This window comes from Malaclemys terrapin, chromosome 25 (genome assembly GCF_027887155.1).
Source record: "Malaclemys terrapin pileata isolate rMalTer1 chromosome 25, rMalTer1.hap1, whole genome shotgun sequence".
In the NCBI taxonomy this organism is placed as follows: domain Eukaryota; kingdom Metazoa; phylum Chordata; order Testudines; family Emydidae; genus Malaclemys; species Malaclemys terrapin.
In genome coordinates, this window is record NC_071529.1 from 14,654,192 (window position 1) to 14,680,708 (window position 26,517).

General features: G+C 44.7%; 2 protein-coding genes across 2 annotated transcripts; both read right to left on the minus strand.

Annotated features, from left to right (window-relative positions):
* Window positions 1–1,834: 1,834 nt before the first annotated feature.
* On the minus strand, window positions 1,835–8,981 carry LOC128829202 (keratin, type I cytoskeletal 19-like). The gene is made up of 8 exons (XM_054014493.1): window positions 8,322–8,981; window positions 7,259–7,341; window positions 6,209–6,365; window positions 4,847–5,008; window positions 4,263–4,388; window positions 3,796–4,022; window positions 3,073–3,200; window positions 1,835–2,201 (listed from the first exon to the last, which is right to left on the minus strand). The coding sequence occupies exons 1-8, from the start codon at window positions 8,925–8,927 to the stop codon at window positions 2,176–2,178; spliced, it is 1,515 nt and encodes a 504-aa protein (XP_053870468.1). The 5' UTR covers window positions 8,928–8,981; the 3' UTR covers window positions 1,835–2,175.
* An 8,227-nt stretch (window positions 8,982–17,208) lies between these two features.
* Window positions 17,209–24,892, minus strand: LOC128829204 (keratin, type I cytoskeletal 19-like). Its single transcript, XM_054014495.1, has 8 exons — window positions 24,211–24,892; window positions 23,169–23,251; window positions 22,084–22,240; window positions 20,428–20,589; window positions 19,840–19,965; window positions 19,374–19,600; window positions 18,417–18,546; window positions 17,209–17,542 (listed from the first exon to the last, which is right to left on the minus strand). The coding sequence occupies exons 1-7, from the start codon at window positions 24,805–24,807 to the stop codon at window positions 18,420–18,422; spliced, it is 1,479 nt and encodes a 492-aa protein (XP_053870470.1). The 5' UTR covers window positions 24,808–24,892; the 3' UTR covers window positions 17,209–17,542; window positions 18,417–18,419.
* Window positions 24,893–26,517: the final 1,625 nt, after the last annotated feature.

Sequence of the window (26,517 nt, forward strand, 5' to 3'; positions counted from 1 at the left end):
TCAGCTCTGGGTGGCGGGGCTCAGGTTACTGGTCCCCCTCCTGGAGCTGAAGCCCTTTAGCTTTGCGCCCTCTCCCCCTCCCCCTCCAATCTGGGGTGATGGGGCTCAGGCTTTGGCTTTGGCCCTCCCCGCCAGTGCGGTGGGGCTCGCATTTTGCCCCCCCTCCCCCCCCGGCCTGGGGTGGTGGGGCTTAGGTGGGCTCAGGCTTTGGTCCCCCCTCCTGGGGTCATGTAGTAATTTTTGTTGTCAAAAGGGGGTCGCAGTGAAATGAAGTTTGAGAACCCCTGCTCTAGAATAATCTATGCACATCACTGACATGTGGCATACACAGTATTACCCCCATTCACTTAGACAAGTTAAAAGAATGATAGTCCTTTTTTACTGAGAGGAGAGAAAGACCTTCATTCTGTAAATAACAGCTGGAAGGCAGGACGGTTCTGTACATCAAAGGTTATTTGTGACTGTCGGCCTGCAATGTACAATTGTGGGATGCTGTGTTTAGGAAGTTGGTAGATGAACCCGGATGGCTTCCTCTTTCTTTCTTTCTTTCTTGGAATAACCTGGCCAAATGCTAACTACCTGTGAGTGCTCCAGACACGCTTCTACAGTACTTTCATTGGATGTTTGCTCAGACCATGGCCCGTTGGCTTGCCACAGTGTGGACACATGGTGGTTCACTGCTTGTTGAGTACTGCATCTAAAGGGAAATGGCCCAACTCCCTTGACTACATTCTGCCCTCCTCACCAACATGCGTTACAGCGATAGCATCTTCCTTGCTCTCTACCCACCATGCCAAAGGGCTCTGTTCAGTGGGCACATTTAAATAGTTTAGTCTGGTTTTAAAGGTATTACACATTCCAGCGAAAATGGGGAATATTTCTGGAACTAGTAATACTAAAATCAGAATTAATTTTAAGTGCATCCATTATATGTGAAATATGGATTCAGTGACATAAATATTACATATAAAATGTTATATTCTCTCTCTCTCAGCCTCTTTTCTCCCCATCTAATTTCTACCCATAAAAGGAACAGTTTCAAGATGGCCACTCTCCCACTCCAACTTCTGAGTTGAAACTGTAATTTCACAAAATCTTAGAATTTGAGAAAATGTGTCTGGTTCAAGTGAGGCCCCAGCGCACAAACACAGAGGACCAGGTTCTGAAAAAAACTGTCACAAACCCATTGAGAACTAAACCCAGTGTGTGGCTCAGAGAGGGACTGGATTGTTCGGGGGTTGGTAATGGCTTACATAACCTTTCGCCTTTAGAGTACTAGGCTGAGTTCAATTTGGCTGGTAGTGACCAAAGGAATAGCCCAGTGACCTGTGTGAAGGGAATTGGTTACTTTAGTCCATTTCGTAGGGAACACCCTAGAAGTCACCAGGCCTGTCTTCTAGTATTATACTGAGGCATTCGGTCTGCACAGCTGTCAGACAGATTTTTCAGCTGTGCTCAATTAACCTTTTTTTTTTTAACCTAAAATTTAGCATAGTGTTCTGAAAGAAACCCACAGACTCACATAAACCTGCCCATATGCGCTGTACATATAGACTGTGAACAATAGCAGTTTATACAGTAACAGGCAGTGTGTTGACATAGAAGTTAGGGCTGCAAAAGACGTGCTAAGTTAGTTAGTCCATTCCCTCAGACACATTGGCCAAAGCAAAATTGTTCTCCTTAATTTATTGGGATGAGGCTTCCACCACTTCCCTTTGGGGACTATGGCACAGTCTAACAGACCTATCTGAGCACATGGCTTTGTGTTTAACCCGGTACCAGAAACCACTGAAAAGATTGATAGAGGAAATCATTTCCCAGACACAGGTTTCTTGATTGCATCAGGCAGAAGCAAAGTTTTATTAGAGACACTTTTTCAGCAGAAGGTAAATTACCAACCACGGTACAGATTAACTCAAGTAAGTGATTATTGTGATTGGACACACAGAACATCACAGAATGGAAGAAGCAAATAGCATGATAGGCGGGAAGGTGGACCAAAGCTCAGATGGGCCCCTCAGGACAGTGGTGTTGGCATTAGCAGCGTTGAGTAATTCTGAAGAGCTCTTCTCCATGCTCTTTGCAGAGGTGCACAGTGCTGGCTGAGCTCTCGCTTTGTCCGTGGGTGGGTCTTTGCTCGGTGCGTCTTGCTCTGGAAGATGCCGGTTTCTCTTCTTAGTCACAAATCTTTCTGCCATGCCCTGGAGAGGGATAAATAGAGCCATTACTTTGCTTAGAAAGGAAGTAAAACCTTCCCTGCAGCATCAGGCTTTGCGATACACCCTGACGGGGGGGGCTGCACACACACCCCCTGCTGACTATACATTCTGATGAGCTCCAGAACTGCCCCCAAATGGTTTATGTGTTTAGAATTCAAGAAAAGAATACAAACCCCGCAGGTCGGGCCAGCCGCTGTGCTGGCAATGCACGAGCGCAGCTCCTTGTGCCCTCCCCCGGCCTCGTCCATGCCCTAGACACCCAGCTCACTCTGCCCCCAAAGGTGGTTGATTTTTCCTAGAATTCAAATGTAAATTGTCGGGCTCCCCCTCGGCTGGATGGACCTCCCGGAGATACTGTTTGTGGCCTTGGATCCATTTTCCCATCCCCCACCAACACCTCGTTGGTTCCGTCTCTCTGTTTTGAGGATGTTTCGCCTCCTCCTTGCCCTACAAAACAGCCAGCCTCCATTTCCAGCCTCTTTCTCCAAGTTCTCTAGAGTCTCTCCCTCTCTCTCACTGCTTCCACTTCTGGCTACTTCTTTCTTTTCCCTCTTTCCTCCTCCCTCTCTTTTAGCTCTCTTCTCCCTCACTTGCACCATTCATAATTCATAGGGAGAGAGTCACAGCTGCATTTGGTCCTGTTTCTTGCCAACACCCCCCCCCATACCAGACCACTGTTGTGTCACCATGTCCTACCAGACTCTCCAGTTGCCTTACAGCAGGGTCCTGAAAGCTGGGCCACAACACCTCAGAACCACCTAACAGAGAGTGGATTTGACAGCGTCTCTCTTGCCCTGTTGGTAAGAAGAGGACTAAAGAAACATTTCCCCTTATCCGGTAAGTCAGTTCTTACCTTTTAGATCACCAGGGTGGCAAGGCGTGACATGGGGGACAGAGTGGGAAGAAGAGTAGCAGTGGGAAGTTTTAATGACTGTTCCTCCTCCTATGCCACCTGCTACGCCAAACCCTCCTTCCGAGCCACTGTGACAAGGAAAGAATGTTTGGTGAATGAAACAGAAACCAACCTTACAACGGCATTGTAGGTTCAGTGAAGCCATGTGACTTTTCCTGTCATCAATCACTCCCAGTCCAGCAAAGAGCCAGGACCTGGCCAGCACGCCTCCCCAGCACCCTCACTCCACTTCATCCATGCAGAAAAGCAAAAGCACATCACTACAAGGCCACTCATTCTCCCCACTAACTTTGCCACAAAGGATGAATTAGTCATAGGCTGCCATTGCCAATGGGCTTTTTAAAGAGAGTCTGCTGTATCCCTTCCTTCCAAATCAGGAAAAATCTTTGCCTAATTATTTATACCGCTTGTTTCACAATGAAGTGGAGTTGGGGACATGTCAGATGCTTGGGATAAAAGAAGGAATGATCTGGACTTCTGGCAAAATCTCACACTGGGTCTTTTCTGCAGGTTTGAAATACTTCTTACAATTCTCTCTCATTTTCACAGCTGCCTCTGCACCCCCTGAATCTCCACACTCTCTGTGATTTTAGATCTCACACATTGCACAGATCACAGCATAAGTGTTTGCTTTATACCCCGCTGTGTCTGTAGTCTACGTACACAATGTCACGCTGTCCTCCTTCCAGCAGGCAGCGGTAAGTGTGAATCTCCTGCTCCAGTCGACATTTGACATCCAGGAGGACCTTGTACTCGTGGTTCTGGGACTCAATTTCTGATCGCAGGTCAGCCAGTTGCTGCTCCACACAGGTGATCTGTTGCTGTAACTGGCACAGGTGGCTGTTGTAGCGACTTTCGGTTTCAGCCAAAGAGGCTTCCAGGTTGTCCCTCTAAGAATTGAAGCAAAAAACCCACATGTACTTTAGCCATGCTCTAAATTAAACCCATTTGGATGCAGGAAGTTGAGGATTTCCTAGGCAAAAATAAAAGCAAATCGTTGCTAACAATGGGTTTGTCAACGATATCGTCACTGCTATGTGAAGTGCCAGGCCGGGCTGGTCCCCATCAGTCCAGAAATCCAGACGTCAGTGTGTCACAGGTGAGATATCAATGGTGACAACATCACATACCTGGCTAAGATGGGATTGCAGATCTATCTCCAGGCACTGCAACTGACGTCTAAGTTCAGCAACCTGGTTGTTGCACGACTCAACCTCCTGACTGCTTGTGATGACCTCACGATTCACCTCCTCAATCTGAAAACCAGAAACACAGAATAAAGAGCTTCAGTGGGATTTTTTAATTGTCAGGAGGATCTAGGAGTGGGTGACAAAAGATGTAAGATAGGCAGGGACTGGGCAAATTTTCTGCACACTGGAATCGATCTCATCTATTGCTTGTAACTCCCCTTGCTATTCAAAGGCTAAGACCCCGCACAACTTCACCAGTAATTCTCTTCTGTCCTGACAGGCTCGCCCACTGTTCCACTAACACACCTCAATAATGACATGTAGCAAACCCTGTTCTTCCATGAGACACATGCACTGTACATGCACAGGGCCTCTATCCCCTGTGCACCTGGTCACTGTACATCTATGCTGATCATGTTTAGAACATATGTTACAGGAATAAATTCTCCCCATGGCGTGAATGTGTGATTCTGAAATAGCTCCTGTATTTTTGCTTGAGAGAGTTACGGTTGTGATGAATTTACCTTGCATTCATACCAGTCCTCAACCTCTTTGCGATTTTGTGCAATCATGGTTTCATACTGGCATCTCATCTCCTCTAGGATTTTCTTCAGATCTGGGCCAGGACAGGAATTGACCTCCACGCTGACATCACCAGTGGACTGGTTTCTCAGACAATTGATTTCCTGCAAAGATAACCCAGATCAGCTTGTTTAAAAAGAAAAAAACATGAGTTGAGTTCTCGGGCGAATGAGAGCAGCATGTCACTGTCAGTGAGCCTCTGCATCCAGGGGCCCATTTCTGACAGTCACAACAACTGTCTCTGATGCATCTTCTCCAGGATAGACCCAGCCCTGATGGGGAAACCACAGATGATTTCCAAGCAAAACTCCACAGTGAGCACTCCTGAGGTAAAGAAACAGGGGGTGTTTACTGGGATGTGTGATGGTTAATCCCAGCAAATTAAAGAATTCCTGACTATTTTTGCTGGCAAAATTAACAGGTTTTATACTTCATCCTTATCTGGGTCATTGTGTCACTTTGTGACCTGGATTCTGCATAAGAGGTGTTTTCCTTGATAGCCACATTACACTGTTAACAGATTATATTTTCACAACAGCTACCATTTTTGTGTGTGTCTCTTCTATATTCCAAATCCAGTCAGCCCATTTCTACTGCCTTAGCTTAGTTTAGTCTCAGTGTGTTGGCTCTTCGAATATTGCTTCCTTTCATTATTATGTTTTAAGAGAGGTGAGCTTGGTTCAGCGGTCAGAGTTCCTGACCTACTATGCCTCGATTTGCTCCAGAGTTTCCGAGGGATCTGAGGCAGACTCTTCTCTTAATTGTTCCTTAGACATCCTGGCTTCACAATGGAGAGAATACTACCAACCTCACAGTGGAGTTGTTAATACTGATTCATTGCAATGGAACATTTGCACTGTTTTGAGTTAAGTTCTTTGGATGAAATATGCCAAAGAAGAGAAAAGTTATTTTATCGTCCGTGACAAATCAGCTGGAAGATTTATCCAACTCATGCTAGTGTCTCTGGTAGCTCTCTCCCCTTCCCATTTTGCAGAGCCCAGAAGCTCCCAGAAGCTTGACATTAAGACCCAACTCCATTGCTCCCAAACCTTAGAGGGCTGGACCTGAGCTCTTGGGCTGCTTGTGACAATTCCTCCAGCACAGAATCCACCCTCTTTATATTGAATATGATTAGGCAACGGGGTTTGTGAAAGGAGCAATATCATAATAATGCAGATTATTATTAATATTCTTTTGATCATAGTTGCACTCATGCCCTGGTGTTTTAATCAGGATCAGGTCCTCACTGATGTAGAAAGTAATGTACAAAATTAAATGTTTTATATACGGGAATGAGCTCCTACCTCCTCATGGTTCTTCTTCAGACAACACAGCTCTTCCTTCAGGCACTCCAGCTGCGCCTCCAGGTCAGACCTGCACAGGGTCAGTTCATCCAGAACTTGGCGTAAGCCATTAATATCGGCCTCCACACTCTGGCGAAGGGCCAGCTCAGTCTCAAACCTAAGCCGTGGACAAGAAAGACAGAAAAGTCAGCCCCTGGCAGAGCTCACCATTGAGGATTCCTGACAGCTGCACTTTGGTTAGGAATGGGTCTGGGTTTCCCTTCTTTCAGCTTTACCTTCAGAGCTGTGCTTAAAGTATAACATACTGCGTCTGCTGCCTAGTCTAGCTGTGTGTTCAAAGGCAGGGATGTGATGTTTGGTTCATAAAAGACCTTCTTCAGCTTTTCTTGCCCCTCTCCTCTCTACTGGAACTACTACAGAGATGTCCCACATTGATTTTTCTGCACTTCCCCTGGGAAATAATCTAAACTCTTTTCTTTATTAAAAAATCCGTGGGCCAGACTCTCAGTTGGTATAAATGTGCATAGCTCCATTGTCTTCAATGGACTCATGCCAACATACATCCATTGTCCCTATATTTTAGCCCCCTAAACCCCACAAGCAAACTCTTTGTTGCCTCAAACACTCTGTCCTGGAAATGCCCCTATTCTGGCACCTCTAGAGTCAAAGACCGAAGGCACATCTCAAAATCTGAGACCACCAATTATGTGTCGTTGTTCCCGAGTACTCCCGCATTGGTCTGTCTGTATCCATTGTTGTCTTTTGTCTTCTAATGGGATTGTCGGCTCTTTGGGGGTGATGAGTGTCATTTTGTTCTGTGTTTGTACAGTGCCTAGCACAATGGGGTCCTGGTCCATGACTGAGCTTCATAGCTGCTCCTCTTATACAGATAATTAATAATAATAAAATCTCACAAAAATACAACCTGTCATGAATCAGGAATACCAGTAATTCTTGGTTGGGGGATTTCTTCATTTGTCAATTTGGGAAAAGGATATGAGGGAACAAGAGGAGAATGACAGGGTTTGTCTGGTACAGAGAGGTACTCACTTCAGTCTGAAGTCATCAGCTGCCATCCTGCTGTTATCAATGTTCAGAATGATCTTGTTGTTGTCTAGGGTAGCGCAAACAATCTGGAAAAGAAGAGGATCCGGGGGATTTTCAGCCCTGAAGTCTCTTCATTCTGTTATGCTCAGTGTCATGTTGCAAAATTCAGTCTTTTTACTCTCCCAGTATTCAAATTCAGACAGGTAGGAAGCACAGAAAATTTCTGATCCAAGGCGAAATGTTTGAGAAATGTCCGAGTGTGTGAAGTGAAATAGGTGAAATGAATGAGTGTGTAAAAACACACAGTTAAGATGCTAACAGTTTTGCAATTAGAATTAGTGCTCCCTGGTGCCTGCTATAACAGACCTCAGATTTTCAAACTTGGTCTAGAGTTCGTAACTATGAGTTTATATTTTTTCATTGCAAGACTTACATTACAGCTCAGCATTTGGCGTGTATCTCTCTCCTGCACCCTGTGATTCTGTCCACTTTGTTTTTCCTAGCTGACTAATCCTTCTTCAGAATATACTTGGAAAATATTTTTTACAAAAATTAAATTGCCCTTTCAAAACTATTGGTGACAAAGTAGTCTTTTTTTCTTATTGTTCTTTAGGGGAATATTCCCCTTTCCTACCCACACCTCTGGATAGGAGCTCAAAGTTAGTTGAAATAGAAATGGGATTTTAACTAGAATCTGGGAAAACTGATGACAGGACACAATGTAATAATGAAGATAACTCAGTGGATTAATGAATGAATTTCTCTTCTCATCTCCCTTTTGGGTATAAATATATTAAAACATCCTGTTACAAACTTCATTCACGAGGAGTACTGACCAGGCCTAGATTGTTCCCTGCATATGTAACCTTTTTCTCTTTGTACAAATCTGGTCAAGCAAAGGCAAATTTTAAATGGACTCATGAGTTTTCACACCCTCACCCGTAGTTCATAAAAGCAGTTGCCTTAATTTATGTCTGCAAAGAACATTTTACAAAAGTGAAATAGGATCTGAACACAGACTCAGGGGGAAGCTCTTACAATGGGGAATACAGCCAAAAAATGTCACCTGATTTTGAAGATCTTCTATTTCCTTATAGTAGCAGCTGTAGTCCTTTGGTACACCGGTGTGTCCATGATGGGCATACCATTCCTTGATTTTGCACTCTAGGGCAGCGTTTTCTTCCTCCAGGCATCGCACCTTGTCCAGGTAAGAAGCCAGGCGGTCATTAAGGTTCTGCATGGTCAGCTTTTCATCACAGGTGACAAATACGCCATCTCCACAAATACCACCACCACCAAAGCCACCACCGACTGCACCACCAAAACCACCACCAACGGCACCACCAAAGCCACCTCCATATCCACAGTGGGTGCCACCACCGAACCCAATGCTGGAACAACCTCCATAGCCGTATCCTGGGTGACCTCCTGCTACGACACCTCCATAGCTACCTCCAGAAAAGCTACCAGCACTCAGTCCCGCTCCGCAACTCGCACCACCACTGTAACTCCTACCCGAAAAGCCTCTACCGCTGCCTATCCCATAAGAGCTATATCTTCCAGAAGAGACTGAAGAAATCCTTCCTCCACCACCACCTCCAACCACACAGCTACCACCACTACTCCTCCCTTTGGTAGAGAGAGTAACAGTCTGCTTGGTGCTGAAGCTCATAGCGACAGCGATTAAGAATCCAACCCAAAGCCCAAAGCAAGAGGCACAGCTTGATATGAATTCAGACTGCAGAGTTTCTATCCCCACAGTTCTCCATTTATACCTTCTACAGTGGGTGTCACCAGTCGGGTGTTTCTTCTTCCCATGGGGCTGGTTAGTCTTGCTGTTTATGCCAAGAATAATTTCCCAAAGGCAGTTTCCCTCCAGAAATCCCAGTACACAAGGAAGTTAATTTACACTTTAGCAGCTAGTTCCCAATATACACTCGCAATGATGTTTCATGAATCAGTAGCTTTTCTTTATGACGAAAATTTTACAAGAAGCAGCCAGGAGAAACACTGCCTAAATTATATACTGGGAAGAAATAATACAGCTTATTGCAACAGAAAGCTCTTTATATCTTGTTCTTTTATTTACATTTTTATTTTCTCTTTAATAAGCATGTTTTTCATATGAGATGCTGGCGTGTAGATATCGAAGATCAAAGTGAATGAATGAATAAACATGGAGTCATACTTTAGTAAAGTGAAACTAGTGATGAACCTCTCAGTGGAAAAATCTGAGACATCGTGCTATAAATATTCAGGTCTGGTCCTAATCCTGTGACAGATGCTAGGTCCCATACACTCCTAACAAAGACAATTGTTAGGCTGTTGAAGTAGAGCAGGGGTTCCCAAACTATAGTCTGTAGATCACTGATGATCCACATGGAGCACTTCCTGGTAGTCTGTGGAGAGTTGGATGGTTCCCCTCCTCCTTGTGTTCAGCTGAAAACTGCATTAAAATAAGCAAAAAATACATTAAATTCTTTCCTAATGTTACTTTTCCCATGTAAGAAATTGCTGTCGATGCCAGCTGGATGTTTTGTGACAGTGAGTGAAAGGGGAGATGGTCCATGCAATGGTGAATGGGGGTGGGGTTGTCCATGGACAATTTCCCTGTTAATATTTGTTGCGTGTATGAATAACTCTGGGAACTCGTGAAATAGAGAATGTAAAACTGGACCGCTGAAAGCACTGGAGGGACAACTGGCTGCCTGCAAGGGGTGGACTAGGTGTGACCGAATAGATCTTTTCCATTGCTAAAGTCTAAGAATCTATACTGAGCAGGGAAGTGAAAGTGAGAAGAGCTGTTCTCATTTCTGAACTGCACAGTAATTGGTGTTAAAACATTCTGGACACCACTACCGCTATGATATACAGGTGGGAACTAGAAGAGGATTCACAGAACTGGCACACTACCAAAAAGGCCATTAACATTTGCCAAGAGGACATCTTAATGCTTGGACGCTTTTCTCTTCAAGTGCACAAAGGCACACGTTCCCTAACAGATCGCAATTTACAAGCAAATATTAGTAGTAATTGGGCTTTGTCTCACCTCCTCCCTCCCCCCAGTTATCTCGTTAAGGGAGAAGTTGTGATGAACCCTAATTTATATAGACTGTGGTGCTGTCAGAGAAGACAGAGAAGGTGTCAGCTGCCACTTCAGAAGAGAGGGGCTTCTTTGCAAAATGTTAGAACTATTTAAACCAGCCAGAACCAGTCAGCTGTGAACAGCTAAGATTCGCTAGCATGAGATATTCTGCTAGGGATCTGGAAGCCCTAACATAGAGATTTAGGAGCAATCAGGAACTCTCTGTATAAGGAGAGGCTAAACTCCTGAATGAGACAGAGAAAGGGATTCCATATTAGAGAGAAAAGGGTTATTGAAAAACTACTTGCTGTTGTGAGCACCTAATTCTCCAAGTCCTTCTCCTCTGGGATCTGAAAGACAATCCTTCCAAATTCATACCTCTCAAACCATCTCCTGTTTACTGGTAGGAATAGCTGTCTATATTACACACCTATATGGCTCTCATCCCATAATACCCAAGTGCCTCCCGAGTCTTTATGGATTTATCATCATCCCATTCATGTAAGTTAGGGTACTGTGATCCCCATTTAAGTGACTGATTTATTTATTTAGATTTCAAATGATAAAGGAGATGCCTATCACAAGGCTCTAGATGCCACGTTCATTAATTATGCGGTACATGGAAACCCCCAACAGCATTAAAATAATCATTCCATAGAGAGATGATGTGACTTCCTCAATGTCACAGAATGAAACTGTGGCAGAGCCAAGAATTACATGCAGGGCTCCTGAATTAGGCTACAGTGCTATAAACCCAAGCCAGTCCTCCCTTCAGAAGTGTGCCCCACTCACGCCCCAAATGCAAGTCAGCAAAAACACAATCATGAGGAAAGTTGTAGGGAGGAAAATCTGATTTTCATCGTTTGCAGTCTGGAGTATAATTGGAGTCAGGGTGAGGCTCCGAGGACAAACAGAAATTAATATAATGCTTTTATTGCTTGAAGCTTTGGTTATGCTGTGTAGGATCTCTGAAGAAATTAGCCAATGGCTGTCCTTGGTAAGCAGCTTTTGTGGATGGGGTAACATTCTGATCCCTCTTTCAGAGGTATCTTTTTACCACAGCAGAGTTCCACTTTCTTGCCGGCACAGCAAACCTTGCCTGAATTACATGCAGCACAAACAGAGGTTCATTGTCAATTCAACCTTCAGTATTTTAGGGAGATTTTTGTACATTTGTAGTTAGCTGCAGACGCCATTGCTTGACGTACAGGCCCTGCCATGGATCCGAGAGGGAAATACATTTATGTTTGCTACTCATAGGGTGACCAGATGTCCCAATTTTATAGGGACAGTCCCGATTTTGGGGTCTTTTTCTTATATAGGCTCCTATTACCCCCCACCCCCATCCCAATTTTTCACATTTGCTGTCTGGTCACCCTAGCTACTCATCTCATTAAGGCTAGGTCTACACTACCCGCCTGAATCGGCGGGTAGAAATCGACCTCTCGGGGATCGATTTATCGCGTCCCATCGGGACGCGACAATCGATCCCCAAATCGGCGCTCTTACTCCACCAGCGGAGGTGGGAGTAAGCGCCGCCAACAGAAAGCCGCAGAAGTCGATTTTGCCGCCGTCCTCACAGCAGGGTAAGTCGGCTGCGATACGTCGAATTCAGCTATGCTATTCACGTAGCTGAATTTGCGTATCTTAAATCGACTCCCCCCTGTAGTGTAGATGTACCCTTACTCTTTCCTGCTCTCTGTGACAGCAAACTGTCCTTTTGGTTCAAAACTTGCAGCATCAGGTGTTACTGTTTTTCCCACCAAAATGATTAATTTCCTGCTGCGCCTTCCCACCGAAGGCTTTTTATAACAATGGGCAGAGTTAATTTTCAGGACATCGCTCTCTCTTTCTCTGTCTGGTTCTTTTGTTCATCAAAAGTCCACTATAGAATATTTTCTCTAAGAGCCCCGTGTGCTCCATGAGGAGGGTGTGTCCAAACCAGCAGAACTTTCTTTCGTAAGCATTGCTTCCGTGATGTTTCTGAAACCTTGTTGTACATGATTTTATCTTGTCACTTGTCATAATTACCTTCTACAATTTGCATAATAGCTGCCAGGCGTCGGCTATTAAATTTTTCCAGTTCTTTGATGTGTGACAGAGAGTAAGTTGGAAATCAGTACTTTGATTTTTGCATGCGGGTGGGTGTGGGATACTGTGGTGATTGCAATTTTAGTGTTGCAATACTTCAAATTCAGACTATGCCTTTTTATTGGGTGATGATTCGCTGGTCAGTAATGACCATGTCCGACAAAATTCCAAGCAGATAAAGGAAATCATTACCATGCTGAATTTGGCAACACTAGGTCTTAAATATACCTTCCAAGGTGCCGGTCTTGTACATTACTGCAGTTTCTCTCACACTGGTGGTTAGTTCGTAGCTTTGAGTTATCTCAGCACATTTGTTAGTGATGCAGTGGAGGTGTGGTAGAGCGTGTGCAACAAGAGCAGAATCATCTACTCATAGAAACTCATCCTTAACCTCCTCGATTTCTTGTCTGAAGGCTTTAATCTGCTTGCAGAGTCTGCCGCTATTTCACAATGCAATAAAAATTCCTGGCATTTACACACTGGGGGCATCATCGTCGATCGATCATCACGGCAAAGAAGAATCCAAAGAAACTTACATTAGGGAATACCGGGAAGAATGAAGTGGGAGCGAAGGCACAGCTGGTTCACCCTCCTTTTATATTTTCTTGCTGGGATGTGTGTGCAGTGATGGATTGGAATAGGAGACAATGCTGGAGCCTGCAGCGGAAGACGGAATTGTGCTGGCAGAGCACTGTGTGAATGTGGGAAGTGAGCAACAGAGCTGCACTATTTAAAGTGCTTGAAACACCTGACATTAAGGTGGCCAGTCCAATGCAGATAGATAGATTCTGAAATGATTCTTCTGTTTGTATTTAATATTTTTTTAAATATTGTACATTTAGGATTTGTCATTCATGTGACCACTTTACAGCATAAAGCATTTACAGCCATTGATACTAACACAGTGCTAGACTCGGTGGAGACAATAGACAAGAAGAGGTGTGACGTATAACTATTATTTCTTGTTATTTCTATTGCAGTAGCATGTACAGATCCCACACAAGCATAACAGCGCTATCGTCATAGGCACTGGACAAACAAATAACACAGGGACAGTCCCAGCCTTGAGAGCTCACAGCCTCAGGGTTGGTAATCGTCAGTTTACATTTACATAAATCTTTACAAATGTTACAAACTGTATAATAAATAAATACAGAAAAACAGATCTACATCACAAAACAGACTTATCTGGAGAAGTTAGAGTATGTACATCGTACCATAAAATACACGAGTATTCAAAACAATCTAGACTCCACATAGTCTTGCATAATTATTTTCAACACCCAGTATTTACTAGATGCTTATTGCAAACAGTTTGCACTCTGTGTGACTAGTGATCTCCTCTCGATCTCCTCATTCACACCTTGTAGCATCTGTTCATTTGTCCCTACAGAGATTTCTTTTTAATCGTATTCATTTCTGCTCCCCCATGAATGGGCGGCTGATTCTGCCTCCCAATGGGAGCACAATTCATTTTAACCACAACTGTTGGCATCAATGCTGACGGCTTCCCAAGATCCATTCTGCAGTGAGCCTGGAGACTCCTTCCTTATGCGCTGCCCACACTCCTTCCTTGTTGTTCTCTTTGTCTTCTCCTACTTGCATCTCAGTGCCTTTGCTCATGCTGCCTCCTACTCTTGGAACAGCCTCCCCGTCTCGCCGCGCACCAAACAGCTTCACTCCCCCTTTAAATGCCTCTTCACAACCCATGGTTTTCAGCCTAAGCCTGGGCCTCAGTCACCTGCTCGTCATCTCTTGCTCTAACTGTTTGCAGTGAGAAAAGAAAAAAAAATCAACATTGATAAGGAGCATTCCCCACAGAACATGAATCACGTCTTCTCTATTTGTTGTAACCCTCCTTCATCCCTTCCCTCCTTCATCGTAGCCTGTTGTCCTCATTTCCTCTGACTGTCTAATTTAGATTAGAAACTTGTTGGGGCAAGGACTGCATCTTCTTTCATTTCTGTAAAGCATTTTGCACACGTAGTGCTGATGAGCAGCATGGGTTAGTGATCAGAGGGACAGATGAACCTCAGTAACCTTTCTGTGCTGTCTCGGATCAGGGCTCCAGGCAGGCTGCACACCTCCCAGGACATCAGGTCAGGTCAGCAGATGGATGCCTCTGTTCCCCTCAGAAGGGATAACCCAGCCACCACTACCTACATCTCGTTCTCTTGGGCGTGGTGAGTGCGAACCCCCAGCCTTGGGGCAGGTGGCCCCTCATCCTCAGGTTTTGGGACCTGCTCCTCTCTTGCTGTTGGCAGTACAGCCTACTGGTTCTTGACCTCAATGGATGGGAGAGTTGGGTGGAGGGGTGGATCGCTGCCTACTGCCCAAGGTGGCCAGCAACTAACTTTCCTCCCTGCGGAGCGACTGGTTTTCCTTTCTCTTCTGGTGCTGCGGTTGTCTTTTCTAGTCAGCTAGCATCCTCCATCTTGATGTCTTCATGGGTCCTGTTGATGAAGTCCTCATGCTCGTGGATGCTACTCAGACCAGCCACCTCCTCTTGCAATTCTCCTGCCTGCTTCCTGAGGGACACCACCAAGAGACACCTCTCACACTGGGGGGTTCCTGCCAGAGGGGCTGGAACCATTTTTATTGTGGGGGGTCTGAGGGCCATTGAATCAAACTGTAAACGCTGGATCTAGTGAAAACCATTTCAAGCCAGGAGGTGAAGCAGCACTCGCAGCACCGGTAGTTCAAGCACCTATAGTTCCTGGTGCCTGGCTTTCTTTGGCAGGGACATGCGGGCTATATTCCCAGCAACTCAAGACCAGGGTCTAAGTAAACACCTCCAGGGTCAGAATGCCTGTCTGGCCAGGCCCCACAAAGGTGCACGCAGAGGAAGAGCTAAAGGGAATTTTGGAGCTGGCATTGCATAATATTTACGTGCCCGATATGCTAAACATTCATATGCCCCTTCATGCTTCAGCCACCATTCCAGAGGACATGCTTCCATGCTGATGATGCTCGTTAAAAAAATAATGCATTCATTAAATTTATGACTGAACTCCTGCGGGGAGAATTGTATGTCCCCTTCTCTGTTTTACCTGCATTCTGCCCTATATTTCGTATTATAGCAGTCTCGGATGATGACCCAGCACATGTTCTTCATTTTAAGAACACTTTCACTGCAGATTTGACAAAACGCAAAGAAGTTACCAATGTGAGATTTCAAAAGATAGCTTCAGCATTCGACCGAAGGTTTAAGAATCTGAAGTGCCTTCCAAAATCTGAGGGGGACGAGGTATGGAGTATGCTTTCAGAGGTCTTAAAAGAGCAACACTCCAATGTGGGAACTACAGAACCCAAACCACCAAAAAGGAAAAACAACCTTCTGTTGGTGGCATCTGACTGAGATGATGAAAATGAACATGCATCGGTCTGCTCTTCTTTGGATCGTTATCGAGCAGAACCCATCATCAGCATGGACGTATGTCCCCTGGAATGGTGGTTGAAGCATCAAGGGACATATGAATCTTTACTTTCACAAAATCTTAGAATTTGAGAAAATGTGTCTGGTTCAAAGCAACAGAGGGTCCTGTGGCACCTTTGAGACTAACAGAAGTTAGTCTCAAAGGTGCCACAGGACCCTCTGTTGCTTTTTACAGATTCAGACTAACACGGCTACCCCTCTGATACTTGTCTGGTTCAAGTGAGTCCCCAGGGACACAAACACAGATGACCAGGTTCTGCAGAAACTGTCACAAACCCATTGAGAACCAAACCCAGTGTGTGGCTCAGAGTGGGACTGGATTGTTCGGGGGTTGGTAATGGCTTACATAACCTTTCGCCTTTAGAGTACTAGGCTGAGTTCAATTTGGCTGGTAGTGACCAAAGGAATAGCCCAGTGACCTGTGTGAAGGGAATTGTTACTTTAGTCCATTTCATAGGGGAAACCCTAGAAGTCACCAGGCCTGTCTTCTAGTATTATACTGAGGCATTCGGTCTGCACAGCTGTCAGCCAGATTCTTTCAGCTGTGCTCAGTTCACCTTTTAAAAAAAAACCCCTAAAATTTAGCATAGTGTTTTGAAAGAAACCCACAGACTCACATAAACCTGCCCGTATGCGCTGTACATATGGACTGTGAACAATAGCACTTTATACAGTAACAGGCAGTGTCTGACATAGAAGTTAGGGCTGCAAAAGACGTGCTAAGTTAGTTAGTCCATTCCCTCAGACACATTGGCTAACGCAAAGTTGTTCTCCTTAATGTATTGGGATGAGGTTTCCACCACTTCCCGTTGAGGGCTATGGCACAGTCTAACAGACCTATCTGAGCATAGAATCATAGAAAATTAGGGTTGGAAGAGACCTCAGGAGGTCATCTAGTCCAATCCCCTGCTCAAAGCAGGACCAATTCCCAACAAAATCATCCCAGCCAGGGCTTTGTCAAGCCTGACCTTAAAAACCTCTAAGGAAGGAGTTTCCACCACCTCCCTAGGTAACGCATTCCAGTGCTTTACCACCCTCCTAGTGAAATAGTGTTTCCTAATATCCAACCTAGACCTCCCCCACTGCAACTTGAGACCATTGCTCCTTGTTCTGTCATCTGCCACCACTGAGAACAGCCTAGCTCCATCCTCTTTGGAATTCCCTTCAGGTAGTTGAAAGCAGCTATCAGATCCCCCCTCATTCTTTTCTTCTGAAGACTAAATAAACCCAGTTCCCACAGCCTCTCCTTGTAAGTCAAAGAACATGGTTTGTGTTTAGCCCGGTACCAGTGACTACTGAAAAGTTTGATAGAGGAAATCATTTCCCAGACCCAGATTTCTTGATTGCATCAGGCAGAAGAAAAGTTTTATTAGAGATGTACAGATTATGTCAAGTAAGTAATTATTGTGATTGGACACACAGAGCATCACAGAATGGAAGAAGCAAATAGCATGATAGGCGGGAAGGTGGACCAAAGCTCAGATGGGCCCCTCAGGACAGTGGTGTTGGCATTAGCAGCGTTGAGTAATTCTGAAGAGCTCTTCTCCATGCTCTTTGCAGAGGTGCACAGTGCTGGCTGAGCTCTCGCTTTGTCCGTGGGTGGGTCTTTGCTCGGTGCGTCTTGCTCTGGAAGATGCCGGTTTCTCTTCTTAGTCACAAATCTTTCTGCCGTGCCCTGGAGAGGGATAAATAGAGCCATTACTTTGCTTAGAAAGGAAGTAAAACCTTCCCTGCAGCATCAGGCTTTGAGATACACCCTGAGAGGGGGGGCTGCACACACACCCCCTGCTGACTATACATTCTGATGAGCTCCAGAACTGCCCCCAAATGGTTTATGTGTTTAGAATACAAGAAAAGAATACAAACCCCGCAGGTCGGGCCAGCCGCTGTGCTGGGAATGCACGAGCGCAGCTCCTTGTGCCCTCCCCCCGGCCTCGTCCATCCCCTAGATACCCAGATCACTCTGCCCCCAAAGGTGGTTGATTTTTCCTAGAATTCAAATGTAAATTGTCAGGCTCCCCCCTCGGCTGGATGGACCTCCCAGAGATACTGTTTGTGGCCTTGGATCCATTTTCCCATCCCCCACCAACACCTCGTTGGTTCCGTCTCTCTGTTTTGAGGATGTTTCGCCTCCTCCTTCGCCCTACAAAACAGCCAGCCTCCATTTCCAGCCTCTTTCTCCAAGTTCTCTAGAGTCTCTCCCTCTCTCTCACTGCTTCCACTTCCGGCTACTTCTTTCTTTTCCCTCTTTCCTCCTCCCTCTCTTTTAGCTCTCTTCTCTCTCACTTGGACCATTCATAATTCATAGGGAGAGAGTCACAGCTGCATTTGGTCCTGTTTCTTGCCAACACCCCCCCCCATACCAGACCACTGTTGTGTCACCATGTCCTACCAGACTCTCCAGTTGCCTTACAGCAGGGTCCTGAAAGCTGGGCCACAACACCTCAGAACCACCTAACAGAGAGTGGGTTTGACAGCGTCTCTCTTGCCCTGTTGGTAAGAAGAGGACTAAAGAAACATTTCCCCTTATCCGGTAAGTCAGTTCTTACCTTTTAGATCACAGGGTGGCAAGACGTGACATGGGGGACAGAGTGCGAAGATGAAGAGTAAGAGTGGGAAGTTTTAATGACTGTTCCTCCTCCTATGCCACCTGCTACGCCAATCCCTCCTTCCGAGCCACTGTGACAAGGAAAGAATGTTTGGTGAATGAAACAGAAACCAACCTTACAACGGCATTGTAGGTTCAGTGAAGCCATGTGACTTTTCCTGTCATCAATCGCTCCCAGTCCAGCAAAGAGCCAGGACCTGGCCAGCACGCCTCCCCAGCACCCTCACTCCACTTCATCCATGCAGAAAAGCAAAAGCACATCACTACAAGGCCACTCATTCTCCCCACTAACTTTGCCACAAAGGATGAATTAGTCATAGGCTGCCATTGCCAATGGGCTTTTTAAAGAGGGTCTGCTGTATCCCTTCCTTCCAAATCAGGAAAAATCTTTGCCTAATTATTTATACCGCTTGTTTCACAATGAAGTGGAGTTGGGGACATGTCAGATGCTTGGGATAAAAGAAGGAATGATCTGGACTTTTGGCAAAATCTCACACTGGGTCTTTTCTGCAGGTTTGAAATACTTAAGTTAATCTCTTCTTACAATTCTCTCTCATTTTCACAGCTGCCTCTGCACACCGTGCTTCTGTCGGGAGCAGAAATGGCAAAATATTGCAGTTAATCCTCTCCTTGTGGTAGTTGTTGCCCAGCACATACCAGGAAGTGCGCAACAATACGAGATGGTGCTTTACCATAAGTTACAGTATTGGAAGGCACCTCGTCTCATTAGAAGTTCTCCAATCTGCCGACCCACAAGGAGGGAATGAGGTTTGGCTCAAGCTTTGGATACCTATCTCCACTGAATCTCCACACTCTCTGTGATTTTAGATCTCAAACATTGCACAGATCACAGCATAGGTGTTTGCTTTATGCCCCACTGTGTCTATGGTTTACGTACACAATGTCACGCTGTCCTCCTTCCAGCAGGCAGCGGTAAGTGTGAATCTCCTGCTCCAGTCGACATTTGACATCCAGGAGGACCTTGTACTCGTGGTTCTGGGACTCAATTTCTGATCGCAGGTCAGTCAGTTGCTGCTCCACACAGGTGATCTGTTGCTGTAACTGGCACAGGTGGCTGTTGTAGCGACTTTCGGTTTCAGCCAAAGAGGCTTCCAGGTTGTCCCTCTAAGAATGAAGCAAAAAACCCACATGTACTTTAGCCATGCTCTAAATTAAACCCATTTGGATGCAGGAAGTTGAGGATTTCCTAGGCAAAAATAAAAGCAAATCATTGCTAACAATGGGTTTGTCAACGATATCGTCACTGCTACGTGAAGTGCCAGGCCAGGCTGGTCCCCATCAGTCCAGAAATCCAGACGTCAGTGTGTCACAGGTGAGATATCAATGGTGATAACATCACATACCTGGCTAAGATGGGATTGCAGATCTATCTCCAGGCACTGCAACTGACGTCTAAGTTCAGCGACCTGGTTGTTGCACGACTCAACCTCCTGACTGCTTGTGATGACCTCACGATTCACCTCCTCAATCTGAAAACCAGAAACACAGAATTAAGAGCTTCAGCGGGATTTTTTAATTGTCAGGAGGATCTAGGAGTGGGTGACAAAAGATGTAAGATAGGCAGGGACTGGGCAAATTTTCTGCACACTGGAATCGATCTCATCTATTGCTTGTAACTCCCCTTGCTATTCTAATGCTAAGACCCCGCACAACTTCACCAGTAATTCTCCACTGTCCTAACTGACAGGCTCGCCCACTGTTCCACTAACACACCTCAATAATGACATGTAGCAAACCCTGTTCTTCCATGATACACATGCACTGTACATGCACAGGGCCTCTATCCCCTGTGCACCTGGTCACTATACATCTATGCTGATCATGTTTGGAACATATGTTACAGGAATAAATTCTCCCCATGGCATGAATATGTGATTCTGAAATAGCTCCTGTATTTTTGCTTGAGAGAGTTACGGTTGTGATGAATTTACCTTGCATTCATACCAGTCCTCAACCTCTTTGCGATTTTGTGCAATCATGGTTTCATACTGGCATCTCATCTCCTCTAGGATTTTCTTCAGATCTGGGCCAGGACAGGAATTGACCTCCACGCTGACATCACCAGTGGACTGGTTTCTCAGACAATTGATTTCCTGCAAAGATAACCCAGATCAGCTTGTTTAAAAAGAAAAAATCGTGAGTTGAGTTCTTGGGCGAGCGAGAGCAGCATGCCACTGTCAGTGAGCCTCTGCATCCTGGGGCCCATTTCTGACAGTCACAACAACTGTCTCTGATGCATCTTCTCCAGGATAGACCCAGCCCTGATGGGGAAACCACAGATGATTTCCAAGCAAAACTCCACAGTGAGCACTCCTGAGGTAAAGAAACAGTGGGTGTTTACTGGGATGTGTGATGGTTAATCACAGCAAATTAAAGAATTCCTGACTATTTTTGCTGGCAAAATTAACAGGTTTTATACTTCATCCTCATCTGGGTCATTGTGTCACTGGATCTTGCACGAAAGGTGTTTTCCTGTGATAGTTTCTACATTTTGCTTTTTAACAGTTTATGTTTTCACAAGAGCCATTTTTGTGCGTGGCTCTTCTATACACCAAATCCAGTCAGAGCATTTCCACTGCCGTTTTTGTGATTATGACTTTTTCACTAGGAGGGTGGTGAAGCACTGGAATGGGTTACCTAGGGAGGTGGTGGAATCTCCTTCCTTAGAGGTTTTTAAAGTCAGGCTTGACAAAGCCCTGGCTGGGATAATTTAGTTGGGGATTGGTCCTGCTTTGAGCACGGGGTTGGACTAGATGACCTCCTGAGGTCCCTTCCAACCCTGAGATTCTATGATTCTATGAGAATTAAATTTGATGAATGAAAGTCACTCGTTTTCCTGAATGGGTTTGGACTAGTGTTGCAGGCTCTCTTGACCTCTTTTTGTCAAAGAAGTCATTCCTTATCTTAGTTGAGTCACAATATATTGGCTCTCTTCATATTTTTTCCTTTCATATTTACATTTTAAGAGAAGGGAGCATGGTTCAGTGCTTAGAGCTCCTGACCTACTGTTCCTGGATCTGCTACTCAGTTTCCAAGTGATCTTGGGCAAGACACTTCTCTTAGCCATTCCTTAGAAATCTTGGTTTCGCAAGAGAGAGAATACTAGCATCACAGGGATGATGTTAATACTAATTAATTGGTTATGAAGTGTTTTGAGTTAAGTTAAGTAAGTTAAGTTAAGTAATCACCCTGTGACAAATCAGCTGGAAGATTTATCCAACTCACTTCTAGTGTCTGTGGTAGCTCTCTCCCCTTCCCCTTTTGCAGAGCCCAGGAGCTCCCAGAAGCTTGACATTCCTTCCTAAGACTCAACTCCTACATTGCTCCCAAACCTTAGAGGGCTGGACCTGAGCTCTTGGGCTGCTTGTGACAATTACTCCAGCACAGGATCCACCCTCTTTATATTGAATATGATTAGGCAACAGGGTTTGTGAAAGGAGCAATATCATAATAATGCAGATTATTATTAATATTCTCTTGATCATAGTTGCACTCATGCCCTGGTGTTTTAATCAGGATCAGGTCCTCACTGATGTAGAAAGTAATGTACAAAATTAAATGTTTTATATACGGGAATGAGCTCCTACCTCCTCATGGTTCTTCTTCAGACAACACAGCTCTTCCTTCAGGCACTCCAGCTGCGCCTCCAGGTCAGACCTGCACAGGGTCAGTTCATCCAGAACTTGGCGTAAGCCATTAATATCGGCCTCCACACTCTGGCGAAGGGCCAGCTCAGTCTCAAACCTAAGCCGTGGACAAGAAAGACAGAAAAGTCAGCCCCTGGCAGAGCTCACCATTGAGGATTCCTGACAGCTGCACTTTGGTTAGGAATGGGTCTGGGTTTCCCTTCTTTCAGCTTTACCTTCAGAGCTGTGCTTAAAGTATAACACACTGCGTCTGCTGCCTAGTCTAGCTGTGTGTTCAAAGGCAGGGATGTGATGTTTGGTTCATAAAAGACCTTCTTCAGCTTTTCTTGCCCCTCTCCTCTCTACTGGAACTACTACAGAGATGTCCCACATTGATTTTTCTGCACTTCCCCTGGGAAATAATCTAAACTCTTTTCTTTATTAAAAAATCCGTGGGCCAGACTCTCAGTTGGTATAAATGTGCATAGCTCCATTGTCTTCAATGGACTCATGCCAACATACATCCATTGTCCCTATATTTTAGCCCCCTAAACCCCACAAGCAAACTCTTTGTTGCCTCAAACACTCTGTCCTGGAAATGCCCCTATTCTGGCACCTCTAGAGTCAAAGACCGAAGGCACATCTCAAAATCTGAGACCACCAATTATGTGTTGTTGTTCCCGAGTACTCCCACATTGGTCTGTCTGTATCCATTGTTGTCTTTTGTCTTCTAATGGGATTGTCGGCTCTTTGGGGGTGGTGAGTGTCATTTTGTTCTGTGTTTGTACAGTGCCTAGCACAATGGTCCATAACGTGGCTCATAGGTGCCATGATATTATAAATAATTAACAATAATAAAATCTCACAAAAAGACCACCTGTCCCGATTTGAAAATTCCAGTAACCCCCCCATTAGGAGATATCTTAATTTGGGAATAGGATAAGTAATTCTTGGTTGGGTGATTTCTTTGTTTGTCAATTTGTAAATAGGATGTGAGGGAACAGGAGGAGAATGACAGAGTTTGACTAGTACAGAGAGGTACTCACTTCAGTCTGAAGTCATCAGCTGTCATTCTGCTGTTATCAATGTTCAGAATGATCTTGTTGTTGTCTAGGGTAGTGCAAACAATCTGGAAAAGACGAGGGTGGGGGATTTTCAGCCATGAAGTCTCTTCACTATGTCACACTCAGTGCCACATTGCACATTTCAGTCTTTGTACTCTCCCAGTATTCAAAATCAGTCAGAGAGGAAGCACAGAAGATTTCAGATCCAAGGAGAAAGGTTTGAGAAATGTCCGAGTGTGTGAAATGAAATAGTGAAATGCATAAATGTGTAAAAACACACAGTTAAGATGCTAACAGTTTTGCAATTAGAATTAGTGCTCCCTGGTGCCTGCTATAACAGAACTCACATTTTCAAACTTGGTCTAGAGTTCGTAACTATGAGTTTATATTTTTTCATTGCAAGACTTACATTACAGCTCATCATTTGGCGTGTATCTCTTTCCTGCACCCTGTGATTCTGTCCGCTTTGTTTTTCTTAGCTGACTAATCCTTCTTCCGAATATACTTGGAAAATATTTTTTACAAAAATTAAATTGTCCATTCAAAACTATTGGTGACAAAGTAGTCTTTTTTTCTTTTTGTTCTTTAGGAGAATATTCCTCTTCCCCACCCACACTTCGGTTGAAATAGAAATGGGATTTTAACTAGAATCCGGGAAAACTGATGATAGGACACAATGTAATAATGAAGATAACTCAGTGGATTAATGAATGAATTTCTCTTCTCGTCTCCCTTTTGGGTATAAATATATTAAAACATCCTGTTACAAACTTCATTCACGAGGAATACTGACCAGGCCCAGATTGTTCCCTGCATATGTAACCTTTTTCTCTTTGTACAAATCTGGTGAAGAATAGGCAAATTGTAAATGGACTCATAAGTATTCATACCCTCACTCATTGTTCATAAAAGGAGTTGCCTTAATTTATGTCTACAAAGAACATTTTACAAAAGTGAAATAGGATCTGAACACAGACTCAGGGGGAAGCTCTTACAATGGGGAATACAGCCAAAAAAATGTCACCTGATTTTGAAGATCTTCTATTTCCTTATAGTAGCAGCTGTAGTCCTTTGGTACACCGGTGTGTCCATGATGGGCATACCATTCCTTGATTTTGCACTCTAGGGCAGCATTTTCTTCCTCCAGGCATCGCACCTTGTCCAGGTAGGAAGCCAGGCGGTCATTAAGGTTCTGCATGGTCAGCTTTTCATCATAGGTGACAAATACGCCATCTCCACAAACGCCACCACCACCAAAACCACCACCAAAGCCACCACCGACAGCACCACCAAATCCACCTCCATATCCACAGCGGGTGCTGCCACCACTGAACCCAATGCTGGAACAACCTCCATAGCCGTATCCTGGGAGACCTCCTGCTAAGACACCTCCATAGCTACCTCCAGAAAAGCTACCAGCACTCAGTCCTGCTCCACAACTCGCACCACCACTGTAACTCCTACCCGAAAATCCTCTACCACTGCCTATCCCATAGGAGCTATATCTTCCAGAAGAGACTGAAGAAATCCTTCCCCCACCACCGCCTCCAACTGCACAGCTACCACCACTACTCCTCCCTTTGGTAGAGAGAGTAACAGTCTGCTTGGTGCTGCAGCTCATAGCGACAGCGATTAAGAATCCAACCCAAAGCCCAAAGCAAGAGGCACAGCTTAATATGAATTCAGACTGCAGATTTTCTATCCCCACAGGTCTCTATTTATACCTTCCACAGTGAGTGTCACCAGTCGGGTGTTTCTCCTTCCCATGGGGCTGACTAGTCTTGCTGTTTATGCCAAGAATAATTTCCCAAAGGCAGTTTCCCTCCAGAAATCCCAGTACACAAGGAATTTAAGTTACATGTCAGCAGTTTGTTTCAAAAATACACTCGCAATGATGTTTTATGAATCATCAGCTTTTCCTTATGATGAAAACTTTACAAGAAGCCAGGAAAAAACATGGCCCTAAATTATATGCAGGGAATAAATCATAGAACATATTGCAACAGAGAACTCTTAATCTGTAATTATTTTATTTTCATTTTTATTTTGTTTTTAATAAGCATTTTTTTCATATGAGATGCTGCGGTGTAGATATAGAAGATCAAAATGAATGAATGAATAAATATGGAGTCTTGCTCTGATAAAGTGAAAACCTCACTGTAGAAGGATCTGACGCACCATGATATAAATACTCAGGTCTGCTCCTTGGCACAGTGGCAGATACTAGGTCCAGTAGAGTCCTAACAAAGCTCTGAGAGCTTGGACACCACTACTGCTATAATATACAGGGACAAACTAAGAGGATTCAGAGAACTGGCATACTACCCAAACGGGCAGTAACATTTGCCCAAGAGGAAATCTTAATGATGGGATGCTTTTCTTTTCAAGTGCACAAACACTCAAATTCTCTAATAGATGGAAATTTTCAAGCAACTATTAGTAGTAATTGGCCTTTGCCTCACAAACAACCAATTAGGCCTTTAAGGAAGATGTTATGATCAACCCTCATTTATATAGACTGTGGTGCTGTCAGAGAAGACAGAGAGCGTGTTAGCTGCCACCCCAGAAGAGAGGGGCTTCTTTGCGAAAGAGTTAGAACTATTTACAGCCAGCCAGAACCAGTCAGCTCTGGACAGTCAATAGTCGCCAGCATGAGATATTCTGCTAGGGATCTGGAAGCCCTAACATGGAAAATTAGGAGCAATCCGGAACTCTCTGTACAAAGAGAGGTTAAATAGTGTTGCCTGAATGAGAGAGAAAGAGATTCCACATTAGAGAAGAAAGGGTTACTGAAAAACTGCTTGCTGCTGTGAGCACCTAATCTCCAAACCCTTCTCCCCTGGAAAGTGGTGTGAGATTAAACTCCTATTCACACTTCTCAAACCATCTCATATTTACTGGTAGGATTAGCTGTCTCTCCTAGGCGTTTATATAGCTCCCATCACCACAGCATTCCAATTGCCTTTCAAGTGTATGGATTTATCCTCATCCCATCCATGTGAGCTAGGGTACTATGATCTCCACTAACTGATTGATTGCTTGATTGATTTAGATTTTAAATAATGAAAGGGATGCCTATCCAAGGCTGTAGGCACCCTGACACATTCATTACTTATATAGTACATGGAAATCCCAGCAGCATTGGAATAATCCTTCCAATAGGGCAGTGGGCTGAATACAGAAATGACTTGCTCCAGCTCCCAGAGTGAAGCTGTGGCTGAGCCAGGAATTGAACCCAGAGCTGCTGAATTAGGCTACGGTGTCTTAAACACAAGCCCGACCTTCCTTCAGATCTGTGACTCAGTCCAGCCCCACATACCACTCAGCAAAG